At 36.6% G+C, this 21263-nt stretch overlaps 2 protein-coding genes across 10 annotated transcripts in view; one reads left to right on the top strand and one right to left on the bottom strand.

Moving 5' to 3' along the window:
- The window catches only part of si:dkey-71h2.2 (low density lipoprotein receptor adapter protein 1-B), a 44038-nt gene extending 36176 nt beyond the window's left edge, over nucleotides 1-7862 (top strand). For 2 of the 9 annotated variants that reach the window (XM_046836455.1, XM_046836456.1), the window contains one exon: nucleotides 1-189. This exon is cut by the window's left edge and continues 441 nt beyond it. Coding sequence is in view for 4 of the 9 variants with exons in the window: in XM_046836453.1 (XP_046692409.1) it covers nucleotides 7489-7684 (196 nt within the window). In the remaining 5 variants the exon portion in view is untranslated. Of the gene's footprint in view, nucleotides 190-1854; nucleotides 1883-2107; nucleotides 2475-7488 lie in introns of those variants that run through there. The other 7 variants (XM_046836454.1, XM_046836462.1, XM_046836453.1 and 4 more) reach the window with 7 other exon arrangements.
- The window catches only part of fndc4a (fibronectin type III domain containing 4a), a 36546-nt gene continuing 18372 nt past the window's right edge, over nucleotides 3090-21263 (bottom strand). The window contains exons 2-6 of the mRNA XM_046836463.1: nucleotides 19556-19671; nucleotides 14078-14282; nucleotides 9222-9311; nucleotides 8159-8292; nucleotides 3090-5722 (exon numbers count right to left, since the gene is read on the bottom strand). Coding sequence (XP_046692419.1) covers nucleotides 5681-5722; nucleotides 8159-8292; nucleotides 9222-9311; nucleotides 14078-14282; nucleotides 19556-19671 — 587 coding nt within the window. The 3' untranslated portion in view covers nucleotides 3090-5680. The remainder of the gene's footprint in view (nucleotides 5723-8158; nucleotides 8293-9221; nucleotides 9312-14077; nucleotides 14283-19555; nucleotides 19672-21263) is intronic.

Here is a 21263-nt window from a genome sequence, read left to right as displayed (position 1 = left end):
TATAGATAATCTATCCACATTTTAATACAAAGAAGAATTACACTCTCAAAACTAAAGGTGCAATGATGTTTTTAGATTTTAGGAGTACTATATAAAAACCTATATGATATATATTTGTGCTTTTATGATCTTATGAAACCAACAAAAAGTCAAAGAATTCAGTTACTCTGATTAAATCAGTTAAATCTTTTTTAAGAGCTTACTAATGAACTGCTCAATAACAAAGGTTCAGCCACATACAAACCTAGGTTTTGGCACAATGTCAAATATCATAACCCTAAAACATCTTTGTAATATATACTTAATATAGGGAATAGACACTATATGGATAGATGTATTGGGACACCTGACTTATCCAGCCATATGTGGTTCATCCCTAAACCACAAAGTTGGAGACGCACAATTGTATATGATGTCTTTTGATGAGATCGCAATACATTTTCCCTTCAAACCTCTTGACATGACAGTGCCCCTGTGCAAGAAGCCAGTTCCATGAAAGATCAGTTTAAGATCTTGAGTGGCCTGCTATAGAGCTCTGACCTCAACCCTATTGTCCATCTTTGGGATTAATTGGAATGCTGACTGTTAATTGAAGCATGTCAACAACAGGTTGACTTTTTTTTTTTTTTTTTATTCCTGGTCATCTAGTAAAATGAGTATTCAAACCTAAATCCATAAACAACACATGTTCAGAAAACCAAGACAGTGGAGAAGACAACCACCAAGTAAACAAGCAATAATAAATTTATAAGCAATAACATGAATACAAAACCAATATAAAAGATTGATTTTCTGTTCGGTACAAGGAGAAGCAGAAAAAAGGACTATTGTATATACTGAGTGAATCAGTATTCACAAAGAGAATAGAGATGTGTCCAGAATGAAGGGAGAAACTCACTTTTCCCAGAATTTCCCACTTTTGTGTCTGAATAAACACAAATGTCCACAACTGCACTCCAAAATCTAGTGAATCATCTTGTCAGAAGAATGGAGATTATAATAGTAAAAGTGTTCAATGTTTAACATGCCCATATAAATTGTTTTGGTCGACGGTCCACAAACCTTTATCCACTTTTATCTATATAGTGTAAAACACTGTACTTGAGTTGAATGTCCAGACAGGTACTTTGTAATAATCAAGTAATAAAAATGGATAGTAGTGATACTGGTCATTAATTTGCTTAATGAGCCAGAACTAGGCTATATTTATAGATAGACACTTTAAAGCAATTATGTAAGTTGTTCAGGATAAGGGCATCCGCCAGATCCTATAAATGTGTGCACATGCAATACTCGGACAAGTGCATCGTTATATCATACCTAGAGCCCCCAGGACTACACTAGGCTTAGAGATGATTAATAACACTGTGTTTATCTGCTATTTTCCAATTTCTAAGACACAATTCTTGTGGCAATAAGGATAGCAGGGTAACTGATTCTGTCATTATTTTTAGTTCTAAACTACTTATAAAGCCTTAGGTGTGCCAGGCCACATTTGGAAATCCACATTTGGAAAACTATTCTTGCATTTGTCATTATAGGCACAATTTATTAAGGTAATTATTAATATATATTAAAATCTATACAGTTATGTGAAATAAATTTTATGGCCTACATTTCATTTGCAAAATGTGCATTACAGTGTAATATAGTTATTTACAACGTTATATGTTGTTAATCATGTTTTTATTACTTTTGGGCTCCCTAGAATGTGCGCAATAAGTCATGTTTTCCTGCACACCAGGGACATTTCCTTAGTTTCCCACCAGAAAGCAATTGATGTAAAAATCCATCTTTGACCAAGCAGTGAAAGCACCTCATTTCTTCCTGCTTTTCTGTCCTTTTTCTTTCAAGGTCAAACTTGTATAGCAGCACAGTAAAGGTGCATTTTCCTTATCCTTTTTCTTGTAAAGTTTTTTTGTACAGTTCTGAATAGGTTTAATATGGTTTTGAACTTCTCTTTTTTTGTGTGTGAGTAATATATATATATATATATATATATATATATATATATATATATATATATATATATATATATATATATATATATATAAATATAATATAATGTCTATGTCTGTCTTGTAATATCTAGTATTTTGCTTTGCAGATTTTAATGGTTTGTATGACAGATTCCTTTGAATTATTTTGTATAACTTTTGAACTCCACCAGCTTGCATGGACCTTGTCAATGTGAGTCTTGCATGATGACTACACATACTAAATGAAAGCTTTTTCATTTCTTTTCATCCAATTTATGCTGTACATATGTGATTTCTAATCCACAAAAGAAAACCAGAATGATCTGTATAGCTGGACATCAAATTAATCTTTTTTGTGTAGTTTTGAATATTCTGTGGACAACTGTGTTTGAAGTAATCTGATGGTGCTATTTTTTTATAGACCTATGCAAAGTTTATTTACACAATTGTCTAGTATTAAAAATCACTCAATAAAGTGTCTCACTGAAAATGTAATAAGGCCAGAATTTTGTTGAGTATGGATTCTCTGCAAGATGGTATTGTAAACCTTCGGAAGTAATAATAGCAGAACTTTTGAGTGCCCTTCACAAAACAGATGTAATGTCATCCTTCTTGTGTTTGAGCTGAGCTCTCAAATATGTTCCCCAGATGGCTGCAGTGATAATTGGTGCAGAGATTTATGATCTTTACTCACTCATGTTGGTCACCTGCAGTGCACTTCTGCTGTTGAATCAAAGTGGCAATTTAGAGTCAAAGTTTCCCACTATGCCATGCAGCTGGTACATACAGTACTTCCTTCAATTCATTACATCCCAATCAGTACAACATGCTGTCAGTGATTTCGTCAACAGTAATATATATATAACATTTATATAATTTAATAGTTTCAAACTTTAGTGTACAAAGTTAATAATATGATTCAGTATTTAAATAATGATTTTGTTTTTTCAATGTTACTTGTTTAAGACTTATTGTTTAATATGTGATTTTATCAGTTGACTTTTCTTAACACAAAAATTATTCGGTTTGCTTCTTAATTTTATTAAAAAGCATTGCTTTTAATTTAAACACTATTTGTGAAATTTTCAATGATCAGAACCAAACTCGAATTTATTATTCAGTAATCTTTATTGTAACCAGTAATTTAGATGAACGGAAAATGGCTAAGTCTTAAAGATTATTTTAAAATAAAAAAAAACCAGCAACACAAAGAAGATAATTTTGTATTTGGAATTTTGAATTCTTTGCACCATGCATGTTTCATAACAATCATTTGATTTCAATGTGTGAGCAGTCTTTCGTGAACTTGGTACCTAAATTGTGTTCCGAAAAACAAACTTGATTTACCATCAAGAAATTCTAAGCATTAGCTAATGTACAGTCTTTCATATTGCTTTATAACTTCAGAGGCTGTCATGAAGCTAAGGCCAATTTCTTGAGAGCATGGTAGTGTTTAAATCATGTGGTGTTTTATGATGACCAGTTGATATAATATATATATATGTATTTATTGCTAGAAAATTCTAATAACAATAAGTTGAATTACTTCAACTTCGCACAGGTACATCAGAATATTTCTGGTTACTGTTTTGTCATATAAAATTAGCACACAGTAAGATTTAATAAACAATATATACAAGCCAATGACAAGCCAACATGCATTCTAACTAACATTTCTGAGAGATCACTTATTCGGCTGTAGTTGTTCAAATTAAACCTTTTCACACAGACCTATCAGATATAACCCAAACATTTGAATGTGTATGTCCAGCACATGGGGGCTGGAAACCAATGATGAGTAATGCAGTATATTAAGATTCCCTCACTAGATTACTACACAACATTATTAAAACAAACTTCAGCATTAATAAACCATAAATAATGTTTACGAAGCAACAAAACAGCACACCAATCAATATTTTGATCACATTAACATTCTTTTGAGAAACACACATTGGAGGTAATAAAGTTCATGTTCTTCAAGATCAATAAAGAATACAGTATTTTATTGAACTTTATAATTAGATACCTTTTAAAATGGTTTATTTAGTAAGAATTATACTTCGTTCACCAACCGTTCATAATTTAAAATAGGGATTAATGCCTGTCATGCAAAATGTTAAAAAGCTCAATTTTTATTATAGTGCATAACTGGCATATTGTTATTTGTGTACATTTCATGTGTTGTCCAGTAACAAATATGTACTAATAATCCACGTCCAATATTGTAGTTTCATATAGGTATTCATATGGTATGTCTGTGTATACAGTTATGGTAAATTGTATATGACTGTATATACAGTTATGGTACATGGTCTATAAAACACCCATTATCTTATCCCTGATAAAAATAAACATTTCAGAGAGGTGCAAACTTTCTCCTATGAAAGAGCAAACATGTCTGAGGGCCATGGGCCAAAATTAAATGTTGAGTTATTCCAAAACATTACTCTGTAGTCTTCTTTATGCTAATCTGCTACTGCAGTTTTATTTTCAAATCTGTAATTCAGTAAATTCAGAGATTTACCTGATTAGTTCATTCTCAATGATTTACATAAAATAACTTTTTTTGCACATGTATTTATTTTTAATACAATTATTAGATGAGGTAACAGATCAGTGATTATGAATCATGATTATGAAGTGTAGTTCTTGGTGATGAAACCATTTTCATATAATCTAATTAGGGATGTACTGAAGAAAGAATACACTTTGAATTAACCTGTAATGTGTGTTCCTTAATAAAGCATTATTAATATAATAAGTCCACAGAAATAACCATAAATGAAATTACAGCATTTTTCTAAACTCCATCATTCAGCAATATTTGTTGAATATTTGCGGTTAACCACCACCTAATTTGGGCTTTATTTATATTGATCTCAATAATAAACTGATTTGGTTCATTATTTCTAAAAAATAATTACTTACATATTTTACATTACTTATGGTGTATTGATGTAAAGATTATGGTCTGTTGAATAAAGCTGAAATGATGGCAGTTAAAATGTCCAATTTTACCAAACTGTCCATATACATGTATAGTGCAAGCAAAGCATTTTTTTTGTTTGTTTTTCTTTTCAAGTGTAATCAGTTCTGGTGTATTAAAATGTGGTGTGTTCATCATATATCTGACAGTGTTCCTGCCTTCTGACATTTTTATTGTGATAGTATTTTCTTAAAAAAATATTTTACAGAAATATGTGATGAGCCTTTGAGCTTCTTTATTTTTAGGCATGTCAGCACAAGGGCTTACTTGAATGATGTACCCAAGCACTACATTCAACAGGTTCAGGGGCTGTGATGGGGTGCACACACACAGACACACACACACACAACCATAAAAACCCCTCTTCTACATTAGCTTTTCCCAAGACCACAAAGTACCATATCAAAAATAAAACGTAGTCATATGATCCCAGAACGAAAAGTGCGCACTGCATTCACACTGAATTAACATTAAAACCAGTGTGAATGCTGCTGTATTTCACTTCATGTACAGTTACCCTAGAGGAATAGATTGCTTTTGGCATGTTGAGCGTGCACACTCATTGTTGTGGGATGAAAAGTTCTAGCAACAGTGGCAGCCAGTGTGATTAATGGTTCCTGGCACATGGCATCCTGACTCTGTAATGTAGAAGGTTTACAGGAATGTAGCATCATGTTGACTGTGGAAGGAGCAGTCGTCTTCACTCCTCCCATTAAACCTCTATGATGTTGATAGATGGCACAGACTGATGAAACTGCATTGCACAGGGGAAATGAGAACAAGAAATGTTACACAAAGGGCCAATTTCATTAAACTCACCATTTGTGCACATGTAAGGAAATCTGTCGGACCGTACTGATAGATAGAGATGGATAAGAAAGCCTACAGCCTAAAACTGTGTACACATCAATGTCGGAAATGCCTAGCAAAGGAACGATCATTCAGAGACTGGCCAATGAGGCATAAAAGGTACAAACTTGCATGAATACAAAACTCAGTAAGCCCTGAAATGGAGGAGAAACGCATGGCTACAATGTCAGACATTCTTCTAATATCTTCCAAAATCCTTCAAAAGCGATTACGATCATCACTGGGCTCAATGCTTTTACCACCCACTAGTGTGTATGAACCACATACATAGAAAGGCTGAAAAGAAAGCAGGATTTTTTAACGAGTGAGGACGCCAAGTGCTTGGCATCCACTGAGAAATGGAGGCCAAAGAAGGAAATGGTGGAAAGATCAAAGGCCTTTATTGTCAGGTTTTGCTCCTCCTGGGTACATGGTCTATTTTAAAAGTAGGTCAGTATCATTTGATGTGTTTATGTTGATTTAGTTGCTATGCTAAAACCATCGTATTCTCCTCACTAAGAAAAAGACAAATATTCCCCAAGATTAAAGCAAAATAAAAATAAATGAATAAATCGTTTTCAGTCATTTAACATGCACAGTGATTGTGTCAGCTTTTTCATGCTGCCAGTAATCAAGTGCCTTTAAATAAGTAGTAGTTTAATATATAGTTTTCTTTTGTTTTGTTTCCATGCCCTTATCTTCCTTACATGTAATTGCAAAAGACTAAATCTATGGTATATGAATTGTGTATATGTATTCAACTGAGCACAACGCCCTGGATAGCATGTAAAATCATAAAAAAAAAGTATTGTCTTCTCCACCCTCTCTCTCTCTCTCTCTCTCTCTCTCTCTCTCTCTTGCGCAGTCTCTCTCTCTTTCTCAATGATGAAAACATATCACAACACATTTAACCACTATATGGTCAGTATTCGACTTTGTTGTTAATATTAATCTGTGTAGACAGTCTCATAAATTAAAGTCAATTGGTATAATTAGTAAATGCGTTTTGCAGCGTAATTTTAGTCCTGCATTAAGCTGAAGAGCCTATGGATCAGAAAAATCTTATGTTCTTTTCATTTCACCTTACATGAAACTTAATGTACTTGGCTTACCTCATGCCACACCAGTGCATAACAAGGTGTTTATTAATGGATTAAAACACAACATGGCATTGCTGTTATACTAAAACAATCCACTGTGGGAAGCTGATATTATTTTCCTATTACAGCTCATCACAAAGTGTTCTATATCTCTTATTTACAGAAAACTCTTATTTGTCAACAATATCTAATTAATTAATAAGCCATTTATTACCATTTGTAAAACATTACAGAGACAAGTTTGTTCCTGTTCTAATTTGTTATAGTTCTTATCATGAGTTGTTTCCTCTGGCCTCTATTTTTCTCTTTTTTAGTTACAGTAGTATGCCAAATAAAACCCACAGCTGTTTGTTACTGACAAAGTACTAAATCTTCCAGCCTGAAGACTTTTCTGTAGCAAAAAGTTACTGGCAGACATTTAATTCAATTCAAATTCAATATTTAAATATTTATTATTATTATTATTATTATTATTGTTGTTGTTATTATTATATAAGCAACATCTCACATCACGCATTACCATTTAAACAATTATGCAAAACTAAATATTCACATGTAAATGTTTTTGTAGGCCACTTCTGGAGTCGAAGTCCATTCCTCATCAGATCCTGTGGCCTTTAAACATGGCTGCCCTGGATTCCAACTCCCAACACACATCGTGCACATTCACGATCACCCTCATACTGATCGGTTACCTGTTTCTAATTACACACTCATCACAGATAGAGTTTAAAAGGACTCTCATTCATTCATTTAATAAAAAGTAATAGGTTGAGTTGACTTTGTTCTCTGCCATTTACCAAGCCTGTGTTCTGGGTTTTTTTGGGGGGGGGGATTTTGTTCCGTTTTCATGTTCTTGTTATAGTTTAGCCCTATTTATGTTGTTTACTGTATTGACTGACCCATGCTTTTTTGGATAAAGAAATAGATTTGTCTGATTGTTTATATAGTAATCATCATCTTAATCTGCATATGCATCTTCTTCGTTACAAGACACTTAGAATAATATAAACCTAGAATTTGAATTAGGAAACTCATTCAAGTCACAGAAAATTATTTAACGATTTCAATCAATCAGTTGCAAAAATTCATCAACGCTACAAAAAAATAGTATCATGTTTATTTACTGGCTCCCCAAAGTTGAGTTTATTTCTGTAAACAGTGTTACTAATAATGACAAGCATTATATGATGAGCTTTGTAACATCCACTGGAGTAAACATAACATGATGGTTCCTTCACCTTGCTCCTGAGGAGTCCTCCACTGTGGTGCTCTGGTGTGCTCCTCTCAGACAACGGCTTCACCTTCTCTTTACTGTTACTGTTATCGTTATCCTTGATGATGTCATACTGCCGGCAGAAGAGTGCGATGACCGCTAAAAGAAGAGAGCAATCAACATGCTTCAGGAACACATAAAGTCTGCAGAGGAAAGAAAACTCAAAAATCAATAAAGTCTCTGATTCCGTGTGAGGCTTTGACCTCGCTGAGACAGACCTACTGAAACTTCATTTGTAATGTAAGTGAAATAGATATGATGAGGGTGTAGTCTATGAAGGTACGCAATTATTGAACTATAGCGTTTTATATTGTGCCATCTGTCAAGAAAATAGGCTTGTACGTTATTGTACAGTAATGTCATTGGTAATGAAGAAGAAAGAAATCTGTTGGTAGGTAATGGAAGATCATTGTGATCTATAAATTGTATCTTACATGGCCATAGTCCTCCAGTTAAATAATAAGCAAAAGTATGTTGGGCAGGTTGACTCCCTTAAGTAATATTACATTCCCTTTCTGGCACAGTGACAGGTAGTGTTCCACGATCCCTGGTTTTACTGTGGTGTTCAGATATTATCCCATTGTTTTGTTTTGTGTTTCTTTCAGACTCTCGCAAACACTTGCTGCAAACGAATTGGTACCTACAGTAAACATTGCCCAGACGGTCGTGTCTGTGTGTGTGTGTGTGTGTGTGTGTGTGTGTGTGTGTGTGTGTGTGTGTGTCGACTCTTACAAGTCCTTTTTATCAGACACTCTGTGCTGTGCAGTAAGGTAATACTAAGAGGAACATTGAAACTCTAAAGAGCAATTATGTTCTGTTTTATTCTACATCAACCATTAGGTTCACAAATTTAAAGTAACCATCAATCTAAATCATAATGATAATAATATGATATTACAGTGGTTTTGAAAAAAGTTGACTTTAAAATACAGTACAATTACCTAATTTGACGCCAAGGTTTTAAAACTTTCATAATTCATAATCAATAGTCATAAGTAACGAGATACTGAATTTTAGAGACCTCGTACCTGCCCACATAAGCAGCACCACCACAATGATGATCATTTCCCCAGTTTGAAGGTTTCTAGACTTGTCCAGACCTTCAACAGTCGGATCGTCTATAAATATAGAAATAGGTGGATTAGATATTTTTAGCTGTAGCCATCTAATAGAAAACTGATGCACAATGCCAGCTTTTTTTTTTTTTAGACCAGAAGTGCAAAATACAACTATCTTTTGAAAGAGAAAGATTATGTTGTGATTAACATGCAGGCCAAGGCCTTTGGTGAACAAATTTCTCCTTAACATCTGGCACCGTGCGGCCCAATTTCGTCAGTGATCAAAGAGAGAGAGCGAGGAAGAACTGCTTGCCTAAACAGCTATCCGTCTCACTCATTAATCCTGTGTTAAATAGACTTTAGCATTTCATCCTCTTCCTTCTATATATTAAAGTGTGTGGAAGTGGTCCAGGGCATTACTTTTCTCAATTGATCTTTCTTAGTGGATAAAGATGTAGCTGGCTAATATGCACTGGCTGTCATAACTGAGAAAAGGAAAAAATTCAAGGAAGATGGTTTCGCCTGAGCAATTACTGAAAGAGGCCATTCATCATTTATATCACCGCAATTTCCAATTACAAGTGAGTAGCATTGAAACACTCTTGCTCTCCAGTGATAAACAGCCCGCATGAGCGACATGCCATCTCTCTCATCACTTTTCTCAATAAATATTTATCCCACTGAAAAAGAGATTTCTGGCATGTCTTTAGGAATTACTTAAAAAAAAAATGTCTAATACTCTGCAGGTGTTCATGTGTGTAGATACAGAACTGTACCGAATGTGGAGTGGTTTTCAGTTAGCATGGTAAAGGCTGCATAGCCAATTACTGAGTAACTTTTTTTTAGATAATGAAAGGGTGCTCTAGACGACATAATGCTGCCTTGCTGCCTACTGACACCTATTCAGTGCTAAGCAGCTGTTCATTAGTTCCACTAGATTGAGATTTGTACAAGGATTCTATCTGTGTGGAGCCCTAGAAAACAAAACAAACTAAGTGCAAAAAAGGACAAAAGCTACACTGCACATCGAAATATAAAATGCTTCACAGGCGCTGACATTATCTCATTGATCTGTTCATGCCAATGACTATCACAAGAAACATCAGAAGAAAAAGCTTGGGGAAAAGATTTTCTGCTGCAAATGCAAGACTTCTGATGTGGTAGCATTTCTAATGGATTGAGTTTAGCATTATGAACACTTGCCAAGAGTTATTTTAATAGCCATGACAGTACATCAAAAAAAAAAAATCAGGAGGATCTTCCTTCTTTTTAACACCACTAAAGCAGTTTTCCAGCTTCAGTGTTCCTTTGAAGTAATGATGATTTTAGACACCCAAGAGCAACGTTACCTAATAGGGATCGAAACACATGACCATGAGTTATATATGTTTTACCATATTTACCATCTGAAATACTGACTTTAAGTCAGTAGTTTAATGTGTAGGAATTAAATAATATTTTAACACACTGCATTCTGGAGGTCACAAGAAAAATAATAAGAAAATAATTATTTATTATAAATAATATATTAATAATATAAATAATATATGAATGAAATCACTAATGCAGTGTTTATTTAAAGCCGATTACGTGTGGTTTATGTGTACATTTACACACACGGGAGCATGACTAGCATATGGGACTTATAGGATTTTTTACAAATACAGAATTTCTCCAAATACTTATACCATTTACAAACAAATCGAGTCATACACAGCTTTAAAAAATGTAATCCAATGTACTGTTCCAGCTATTTAATAAAATGTCATAAAAATTAAACAGTTCCTAACAAGAGTTGTGATTTTGGTATGAATTTCAATGCTAATAATTTCAGTGCTTTAAAATTTTAATGTATATGTTGGTTTCACTAACAATTTATTTTTTGTGAAGGCTTGTGTAAAAAGGCCATGACAGTTTACCTCTTTTAAAATTATATCTAGCTGAAAGTAAAAACCAACCCTGTGTGTACTGTAGTCTCTCCTTCACAGGGCTATTTAATGCTACAACCCCATTTACTAGAAAGATTTACTGCAGATGTGCAACAACAGTTAGCACTTTAAATAAGCACTTAGATGATGCTGTTGTCAGTAATTCTGTCCACACAGAGAAAATAAAAACAGCCATCACAATATATCAACTATGTGCTCCAATAGTAAGCTGACAATTAAACAACCAAATAAATCAAATTAACATCCACTGTTGTGCCCTGACTATTATGAAATAGTTGACTTAAGATAATGTATTAAAAGTTTGCTTCATACATACAGTGAGGAAAATAAGTATTTGAACACCCTGCTATTTTGCAAGTTCTCCCACTTAGAAATCATGGAGGGGTCTGAAATTGTCATCGTAGGTGCATGTCCACTGTGAGAGACATAATCTAAAAAAAAAAATCCAGAAATCGCAATGTATGATTTTTTAACTATTTATTTGTATGATACAGCTGCAAATAAGTATTTGAACACCTGAGAAAGTCAATGTTAATATTTGGTACAGTAGCCTTTGTTTGCAATTACAGAGGTCAAACGTTTCCTGTAGTTTTTCACCAGGTTTGCACACACTGCAGGAGAGATTTTGGCCCACTCCTCCACACAGATCTTCTCTAGATCAGTCAGGTTTCTGGCCTGTCGCTGAGAAACACGGAGTTTGAGCTCCCTCCAAAGATTCTCTATTGGGTTTAGGTCTGGAGACTGGCTAGGCCACGCCAGAACCTTGATATGCTTCTTACAGAGCCACTACTTGGTTATCCTGGCTGTGTGCTTCGGGTCATTGTCATGTTGGAAGACCCAGCCTCGACCCATCTTCAATGCTCTAACTGAGGGAAGGAGGTTGTTCCCCAAAATCTCGCAATACATGGCCCCGGTCATCCTCTCCTTGATACAGTGCAGTTGCCCTGTCCCATGTGCAGAAAAACACCCCCAAAGCATGATGCTACCACCCCCATGCTTCACAGTAGGGATGGTGTTCTTGGGATGGTACTCATTATTCTTCTTCCTCCAAAACTCGTTTAGTGGAATTATGACCCAAAAGTTCTATTTTGGTCTCATCTGACCACATGACTTTCTCCCATGACTCCTCTGGATCATCCAAATGGTCATTGGCAAACTTAAGACGTGCCTGGACATGTGCTGGTTTAAGCAGGGAAACCTTCCTTGCCATGCATGATTTCAAACCATGACGTCTTAGTGTATTACCAACAGTAACCTTGGAAACGGTGGTCCCAGCTCTTTTCAGGTCATTGACCAACTCCTCCCATGTAGTTCTGGGCTGATTTCTCACCTTCCTTAGGATCATTGAGACCCCACAAGGTGAGATCTTGCATGGAGCCCCAATCCAAGGGAGATTGACAGTCATGTTTAGCTTCTTCCATTTTCTAATGATTGCTCCAACAGTGGAGCTTTTTTCACCAAGCTGCTTGGCAATTTCCCCGCAGCCCTTTCCAGCCTTGTGGAGGTGTACAATTTTGTCTCTAGTGTCTTTGGACAGCTCTTTGGTCTTGGCCATGTTGGTAGTTGGATTCTTACTGATTGTATGGGGTGGACAGGTGTCTTTATGCAGCTAACGACCTCAAACAGGTGCATCTAATTTAGGATAATAAATGTAGAGGAGGTGGACATTTTAAAGGCAGACTAACAGGTCTTTGAGGGTCAGATTTCTAGCTGATAGACAGGTGTTCAAATACTTATTTGCAGCTGTATCATACAAATAAATAGTTTAAAAATCATACATTGTGATTTCTGAATTTTTTTTATATTATGTCTCTCACAATGGACATGCACCTACGTTGACAATTTCAGACCCCTCCATGATTTCTAAGTGGGAGAACTTGCAAAATAGCAGGGTGTTCAAATACTTATTTTCCTCACTGTATATACAGCTATATATACAAGATGTACATTATCAAGATAAAGTGATTTGGTTTTGTATTAATCTGGAAGAAAAAAAAACCTAATGGTTTATAATGCTTATAATCCCAAAAGAAATTAATCTTGATATTGTTTTGTTATTGTTATACTGAATTCACACACTTGGATTCACACACACCAAACACACACACACACACACACACACACACACACACACAATTTGTATAAGAGTAACAAGTTGTATGATCAACTAAGCTATATTCATTAGTGCAATTAGGTGATGAATATAGTTTATTGCACTGAATGTCAGAAAACTAATCAGAAACTACAGTAGAAATTGAGAGGCTTCTGTGGTCATGCATGATGGCTTCATATAATAATTAAACAGGAAAAGGAAATAAAGAGACTTGTTAGTGTAGGAGGATTTTATCACATATTTATGCTCAAATTTTAATATTCTAATAATGAAAAATATATCATTCTTAGGTTATGAAATATTCCATTGAAGTAGTCGGTGTCTATCAGATGTGTTTCTTCTGATAGATTCAGTATCAGGCTGTGATTGTGATAACCAGGCTTTGTAATGAATTTTGTATAATGTCCTTGTAATGGATTAATTTCAAATTTACCTGACTAAGCTAAGCAGTTTTAGACTCTAGATGTACACAGTGATCAATAAAGAGCCAGTAATTCAGTTATAAGGTGCTTGGTAATTAGCTGATAAGTTGAATCAATTGTGCTGGGGCAGAATAAAAAAAAAAGAAATTATGTGCAAGTCCATATGTCTGAGTTGTAAACCAGAGGTCTCCAAGATTATACATACACATTCAAAATGTAACTCAACTAGCTTTGTTTTATTATTAAGTTTCATTAGAGCAGGTATAATAAACAGGCTTACACCTTGTGAATATGGCAAAAATACTTAACACAACACAGATCTTAATACATAGGCTTTAGTACCTTGGTTAGAACTGTTGGACGGAAAGCGGTCTGACTTCTTGAGGGTTTTGAAGTGAATGCGCTTACTGGCCTGACTGTCTCCATAAAGGCCAATAGACTGGACTTCAACTATGTAGTCTGTCTCCTCTTCCAGGTCCCAAAGCACACAGGCCCTGCTGGTGGTGTTTACCTCCCGGATAAACCGCTGCACATGGCTATCCTGCTTCTGAACCCGAATACACAAGTTTATTCATATAGTTTATTAGAACATCATATATTATATCACATTTAACAGACAAAAAGGTTTGCTTACAGAAGTATTAAAGTTTTTTAATGTATACAAATTAAATAATAATTTCATTAAATGGCCTAGAATGTGCAATATTATAAAGATTTTTTTTGCTTTGGAAATAGAAGGCCCAACATCTTTCAGGACAACAATGACCCTGTAAACTAGCCAATTTTGCTAAGATGTGGTATGGAAGAACTCAAGTGCCCTGCACTGATCCCTGACCTCAACCCCACTGGACACATCTGGGATTAAATGGAATCACCACTGCTCAACCTCCACTAACGCTTTTATGTTTGAATGGGCACAAATTTCCATAATCACTTTCTAACATATATTGGGAAGCATTTTTTGAAGAGCAAAGGTTATTAGACATGTAATAAACCAACTCAATATAATGCACTTTTCACTTTAGTAAATATATATGTAAAAATATAAAAGGTTTATTTAGCCTAGATACAGCAACTACATTTGCAATTTAAAAGGTGCACTGAATTTATTTACATACTTTTGGTTCTCTGACCTCATATACTGTACTAAATCTGCAAGTGTTTAGCCAAATGCTAGTTATGAGTACAACATATGATACATTCTTAGTCAAACATAAAGTTCTGGGCTCTTTTAAACTCGTTTTAACTTTTGCTTTGGTTAAAACTTTAAAATGAAGATTTTCTTGAAAGTTATGCATATAAGAACAAAGATGAAACAATATAATCTTGCAATGTGTACACTTCACAATGACATCATATCTCACTGGTTACAAATTTTAGTCTTTAAGCAATAATTGGAAATGAATGATAAAACATATGTACTGTTTCATTTATAGCTTAATTTACTCCTGAGCTAATCTTCAACTATAAACAGGTCTAGGAATAATTCAGCTGAGGACAGATCATTCAGAATTAGTGCTGTTTTAAATAGAATTTTAGCATACAACTAAGCTTAAATTCTATTAGGAAAACCACCCATTAAAGGCCATACTTTATTTGTTTTATTTCCCCCTTTTCACTATAGAAACATGAAGAAACATGGTGAGCTACTTCTAATTGGTTATTATATTCAGAAAAATAATACTTTATGATCTATTTCCAGCAACTTGGCCTCTTTATACAAAAATATATTTTAATTTTGAACCTAAACAATGGGGCTTTTTTTAACTAAATGCCTCACATGGGTACAATTGCATAGCTCATTAAATATGGGCAAAAAACATCAGTTCAAGCTTACTGTCTCTCGGTACTGAGTGGACTGATGGAGGTACTTCATTAAATGAATAATACCATCCAAAAAGCCAATTTGCAAAGCCATTACCAGAGTTGAAAACAGCTTTGTTAATTACATGAAAAGCTTCTATATGTGGTATGTTATTGGTTAAATGCATGATGCATTCACCAATTAAACATAATAAAGGGGACCTGAGTAATGCATGGAGGTCTGTATTCACAAGGTACAGGTAGTTTTCAAAAGGAAACACTGTTAGGTTTATATACATGTTGATGTATTTTAAATGCAACATACAACAAACTAAAGTTAAATCAAAATGTTAAGTTTAGTACTGGCAAGATTATAAAATTAATTGTTATACAGCTGAATAGAATTTAGTTGAGAAGAAAGCAACTTGATGCTTTACATCCTGGATAAGTTTAATATCTGTATTCTGCCAATTGTTTTTTTAAAAAGCCAGTCAGTTTTTTGGGCATCTGTCTTCTTGTAAGAAGAGGTGGCCATATGCATGACAGAGCTGCCAATATTGTAATTAGACTAATGTCATGCTGAAGCCTCAGAAAAACCAATTGTGTGACGCCTAGATGGGACTGAAGAGCCTATATTTTGCTGTAAGTAAATCACTCTTTTAAACTACAAATTACAGTGTCATGCAAATAACACATTAAAGTGCATGTTATAATTTGGCCATAATGTTTTAAAATGTACATAAATGTGTTTTTGGAATTGTGAATTGATAATGTTAGCAAACATGACCAATATTAGCTATTTCCAGGTTAGTTTATTTGGACACCAACACTAAATAGAAAGATCTGTTATAAGTAGATATAAAGTATGTGGACACCCACGCATCACATGCAGATGTGGTTCTACAAACTAGTGGCACTATGTACTAATCAAGAAATAGGATGTAGTTGTGTGCTGTTGTCACAGATAGACCAGGCATAGAAACCGGGAGTACGACAGAATGTCTTTATTGACTCTAAACATGTAAACACGGACTAATCTTGATTGCTTCATCCAAAGCAGAACCAGGAGCATGGAAGCATAAGGAACTATAATAGCAACTAGTCGATCCGACAGTGAGTGAGGGGGAATCGGGACCTTATAAAAGGGATGGGTAAATGGGGAACAGGTGTAGGTGATTAGAGCAGGACTTTCTGCTTATAAAGGGGATGGGTAAATGGGGAACAGGTGTAGGTGATTAGAGCAGGAAGAGGCTGAGTGAGAGTGTGATCCTTGGAGGGAGGCGTGGCTGGTGGTTCTCTGATATTACCCCCCCTCCAATCCCACTTTCCCCAGGTGAGCCAGAGGTGGACACTCCGAGGAAGGTCTCGCAACCCATCCAGGGTGGGTGGAGGCGGTCTGGAGGAGGAAAGGTTTGGACAGGAAAGCAAAACTTGGGACATGAGGAAGGTCGGGTGCCAGTGGCGGACACCACGGAGCTTGCTGCGAACTGTCACTGGGTGGAACACATTTGAGGCCAGAAAAGGTCTGAGGCGGAGTGACGCCCCCGGCGGAGGTCCGAGGCACGACGGTACCCTCTGCGGATGTCCGAGGCGCAACGGCGCCCTCTGTGGATGTCTGAGGCGCGACGGGCCCTCGGTGGGACTTGGGAGCGCGGCGGCGCCTCGGTAGGACTCTGGACCACGGCATTGTCGTTACCCATTTAGGGGCTCGGGAGTGGGGCGGCCCCCCAGAAAATAACCCCGCCGGAGCAACACCCTCAGTGGAACTAAAGAACTGAGTGGCACCCCCAGCGAGGAAGAAAGGCTGGGCAGGAAGCCGCAGGAAGCCGCTGCACTCGGCCGCTTCGCCGGAGTAGGAAGCCGGAAGTGCCATTGGCCTATAGGAGGTGAGCGGTGCAGCTGCGCTAGCGTGAGCTGGAGCCGGTGCGAATGTCTCCCGGAGAGCAGTGACGAGTATCTCGAATGGATCCGTGATTGTAGCGGGTTGGGGATCCATTGAGGTAAGTTATTTTTGGAGGTCGGATCTTCTGTCACGGAAAGACCAGGCGTAGGAACCAGGAGTACAACAGAATGTCTTTTTTGATTCTTAACATGTAAACACGGATCTTGAGTGCTTTTTTTTCCAAAGCGGAACCAGAAGCATGGAAGCATAACATAATAGGAAGTCCAGGTGATCTATGATAGCAACTAGTAGATCCGACAGTGAGTGAGGGGAATCGGGACTTTATAAAGGGGATAGGTAAATGGAAAACAGGTGTAGGTGATTAGAGCAGGTAGCGGCTGAGTAAGAGTGTGAGCCTTGGAGGATGACATGGTTGGTGGTTCTCTGACAGCTGTAACATCACACTTTCTAAGGGGCCAAAATCTGTTTCATGATGACAGTTCCCCTGTGCCATATTAAGACATGGTTTGCCAAGCTTGGAGTTTAAAGGATTTAAGAAGCCTGCCCAGAGCCCTGACCTCAACAAGCACATTTGGATGTGACTGTCATGTTTCCACATACTTTTGGCTAGAGTGTTTTGATATTTAATATATCATATCCTTTTTTACCGATTGGCCAGGCAGAGGGACCGATCTGGGAAGGATATGCTGCAAGTTAGAGCAATAAAGGATGGAGATGGAAATATGTTGACTAGTGAGGAGAGGGTGTTAAGAAGATGGAGGGAGTATTTTGAGCAGCTGATGAACGAGAAAAATGAGAGAGAGAGAAGGTTGGGTGGTGTGGAGATGGTGAACAGGAAGGAGAAGGATTAGTAAGGTGGAAGTGAGAGCAGCTATTAAGAGGATGAAGAGTGGAATGTCGGTTGGACCAGATGAGAAGCTTAAAGCATGAAGATGTTTAGAAGAGATGGCAGTGGTGTTTTAAACCAGGTTGTTCAACAAGATTTTGGAAGGCGAGAAGATGCCTGAGGAATGGAGAAAGAGTGGTACCGATCTTTAAGAACCTTAATACAGACCTGCAGTACCTACAGGGGAATAAAGTTGATCAGTCACACCATGAACTTATGTGAAAGAGTAGTGGAAGCCATGCTGAGAGAAGAGGTGACCATCTGTGAGCAACAGTATGGTTTCATGCTGAGGAAGTGCACCACAGTTGCATTATTTGCTTTGAGAATGTTGATGGAGAAGTATAGAGAAGGAGTTGTATTGTGTGTTTGTGGATTTAGAGTAAGCGTACGACAGGGTGCCAAGAGAGGAGTTGTGGTATTGTATGAGGAAGTCTGGTGTGTCAGAGAAATATGTGAGGGTGGTGCAAGACATGTATGAGGACAGTGTGACAGCAGTGAAGTGTGCAGTAGGAACAACGGACTGGTTTAAGGTGGAGGTTGGATTGCATCAATGATCGGCTCTAAGCCCTTTCCTGTTTGCAGTGGTGATGGACAGGTTGACGGACGGGGTCAGACAGGAGTCTTTGTGGACTATGATGTTTGTGGATGATATTGTGATTTGTGCTGAGAGTAGGGAGCAGGTGGAGAAGAGCCTGAAGAGGTGAAGGTATGCGCTGAAGAGAAGGGAAATAAAACTCAGTAGGAGTAAGACAGAGTACATTGACATTGACTAAAAAGACAGGAGGTGGAGCTGAATGTAGCAGAGCTGAAGATGTTGAGGTTTTTGTTGGGAGTGACAAGGATGAACAGGATTAGAAACAAGTTTATTAGAGGGACAACGCATGTAGGACATTTTGGAGACAAGGTGGGGGAGGTGCGATTGAGATGATTTGGACATGTGCAGAGGAGGGACATGGGGTATATCGGTAGAAGAATGCTGAGGATGGAGCCAACAGGAAGAAGGAAAAGAGAAAGGCCAAGGAGGAGGTTTATGGATGCAGGTAGCTTGTTTGAAAGAGACAGATGTAGAGGACAGGGGGGTATGGAGATGGATGATCCGCTGTGGTGACCCCTAATGGGAGCAGCCAAAAGAAGAAGAATTTAATATATAATATCATATAAAATATATGGTCAACAAAATCTTGGAATGATGGCATGGATAATTCAATTAAGGTGATACATTATTTACCTGCTGCAGGACTGAAAAGCCAATAACGATGTCCCCTTCTGGAACTTCCCAGGTCACTGTGGCTGAATCAGCTCTCAGATTCATGACTGATACATTGACTGGAGCAGGAGGGCGGTCTACAAAACATAAAGGGTTGCACTTTATTTATTTGTCCACTGAAAATATTTAAGTTGACTTGCATAACCAACCGTAAGGTTGACTGAAATACACAGCATAAAAAGCAGTATGTCATAACAATAGCAGACACTGGAAAACACCATTCAGATGTGTAAAATTTCTAATAATCAGAGTTACATACACTGTGACCAAATTATTCAAATACAAATACCAAAACAATTAGGTTCAACTGGTAATATCATACTAAAGGCAAAACTATTATAAACAGAAGAAAAAAGAATGGCACTATATCAATTACACAGAATTTCATTACCACTAATTTGAAACATTTCATACTTTAGTCCCAAGACTTTAGTCATGCCAGATTTACAATATTTTGCTACGTGTGCATTGTAATTTGTTTTCCTTTGTTGAGGTTTCTGGATTTCTTGACAAAAGCACTCTCTACACTTGGCTCTTTTGAAATGCAAAACATTGCACTTGTTTTCTGCCAATTTTATGTCCGATATGCATATACAAGTGTTGGACAGCAAGTTGACTGACTGATAATAAAACTGACATAGCTCAAAAATACAGTGAAATATCACTGAACAGTGGTATTAGGCATTTAGCTGTATTGTACAATAAATTGGGTTGATTCTTACTGTACACTGAACTAGGACTTTGAAAATAAACCTGCACTAGTTAAGCTAATTACAGAGTAATGTTTTCTATTTATTCTTTTTAAAAACTGAATCACAAATGATAGGAAACATATGCAATTCTAATATAATGTTTGGTATGATGGCAACATTAATTTTTGGCTCTTCATAGGTCTGGTTCAAAAGTCTGGGAACCTTTTCACTAGACAGATGAAAATATTTGGACACCTGATTTTTCTAGCCATATGTGGTTCTTCTTCAAACTGTTACCTCAAAGTTGGAGGCAAACAATCATATAGCATGTGTTTGAAAGTGGCAGAATTACATTTGAACTAAGAGACCCAAAGCTGTTCCAGTATGCCCCTGTGTACAAAGCAAACTCACTCAAGCAGTGGTAAGCCATGCATTTTACACCTAGTTCTTTAGTGGTGTCCTGCCTGAATCAATCCACCTATTAATACCATTACGATGCCATGGCTATAGAAACCATCAATACTATACAGAAATGCAGTATAACAGAGCTGCATCACAGACAGGTATCTGATACATCAAAGATTAATGCCATTACTAAAGCCAGAAACCCAAACAACACAATTCAACAAGTCTCCTTTCACTGCAGACACAGATGCGCTGCCCGCATACACTATCTCTAGCAGAAGAATCAATATTGATGTTATAAAATGGTCCCATGTTTTTCATTCATTTTTGTGCCTTTTTCTATGTATGTAATCAGCTGGGGATTAGGACAAATTTGTGTGTTTTTGTGCAAATTCTAGGTAAAAGAAAACACAAAAATATACAGTCAATGGAAAAACTTAACAACTGTTTTAAACTGTTCAAAAATATTCATTCCACCAATAAAAAAACAATTAAAATGGCGACATTACTGTATGCCTGCTAACTGTTGATGCTAGATGAACATCTTCCTAGGAGAGTGAAGGTTATTATAA

Source organism: Silurus meridionalis, chromosome 23 (genome assembly GCF_014805685.1).
Source record: "Silurus meridionalis isolate SWU-2019-XX chromosome 23, ASM1480568v1, whole genome shotgun sequence".
NCBI lineage: Eukaryota > Metazoa > Chordata > Actinopteri > Siluriformes > Siluridae > Silurus > Silurus meridionalis.
The sequence above is the reverse complement of the archived record's forward strand: the minus strand, read 5'-3'. Positions and strand labels throughout refer to the sequence as shown.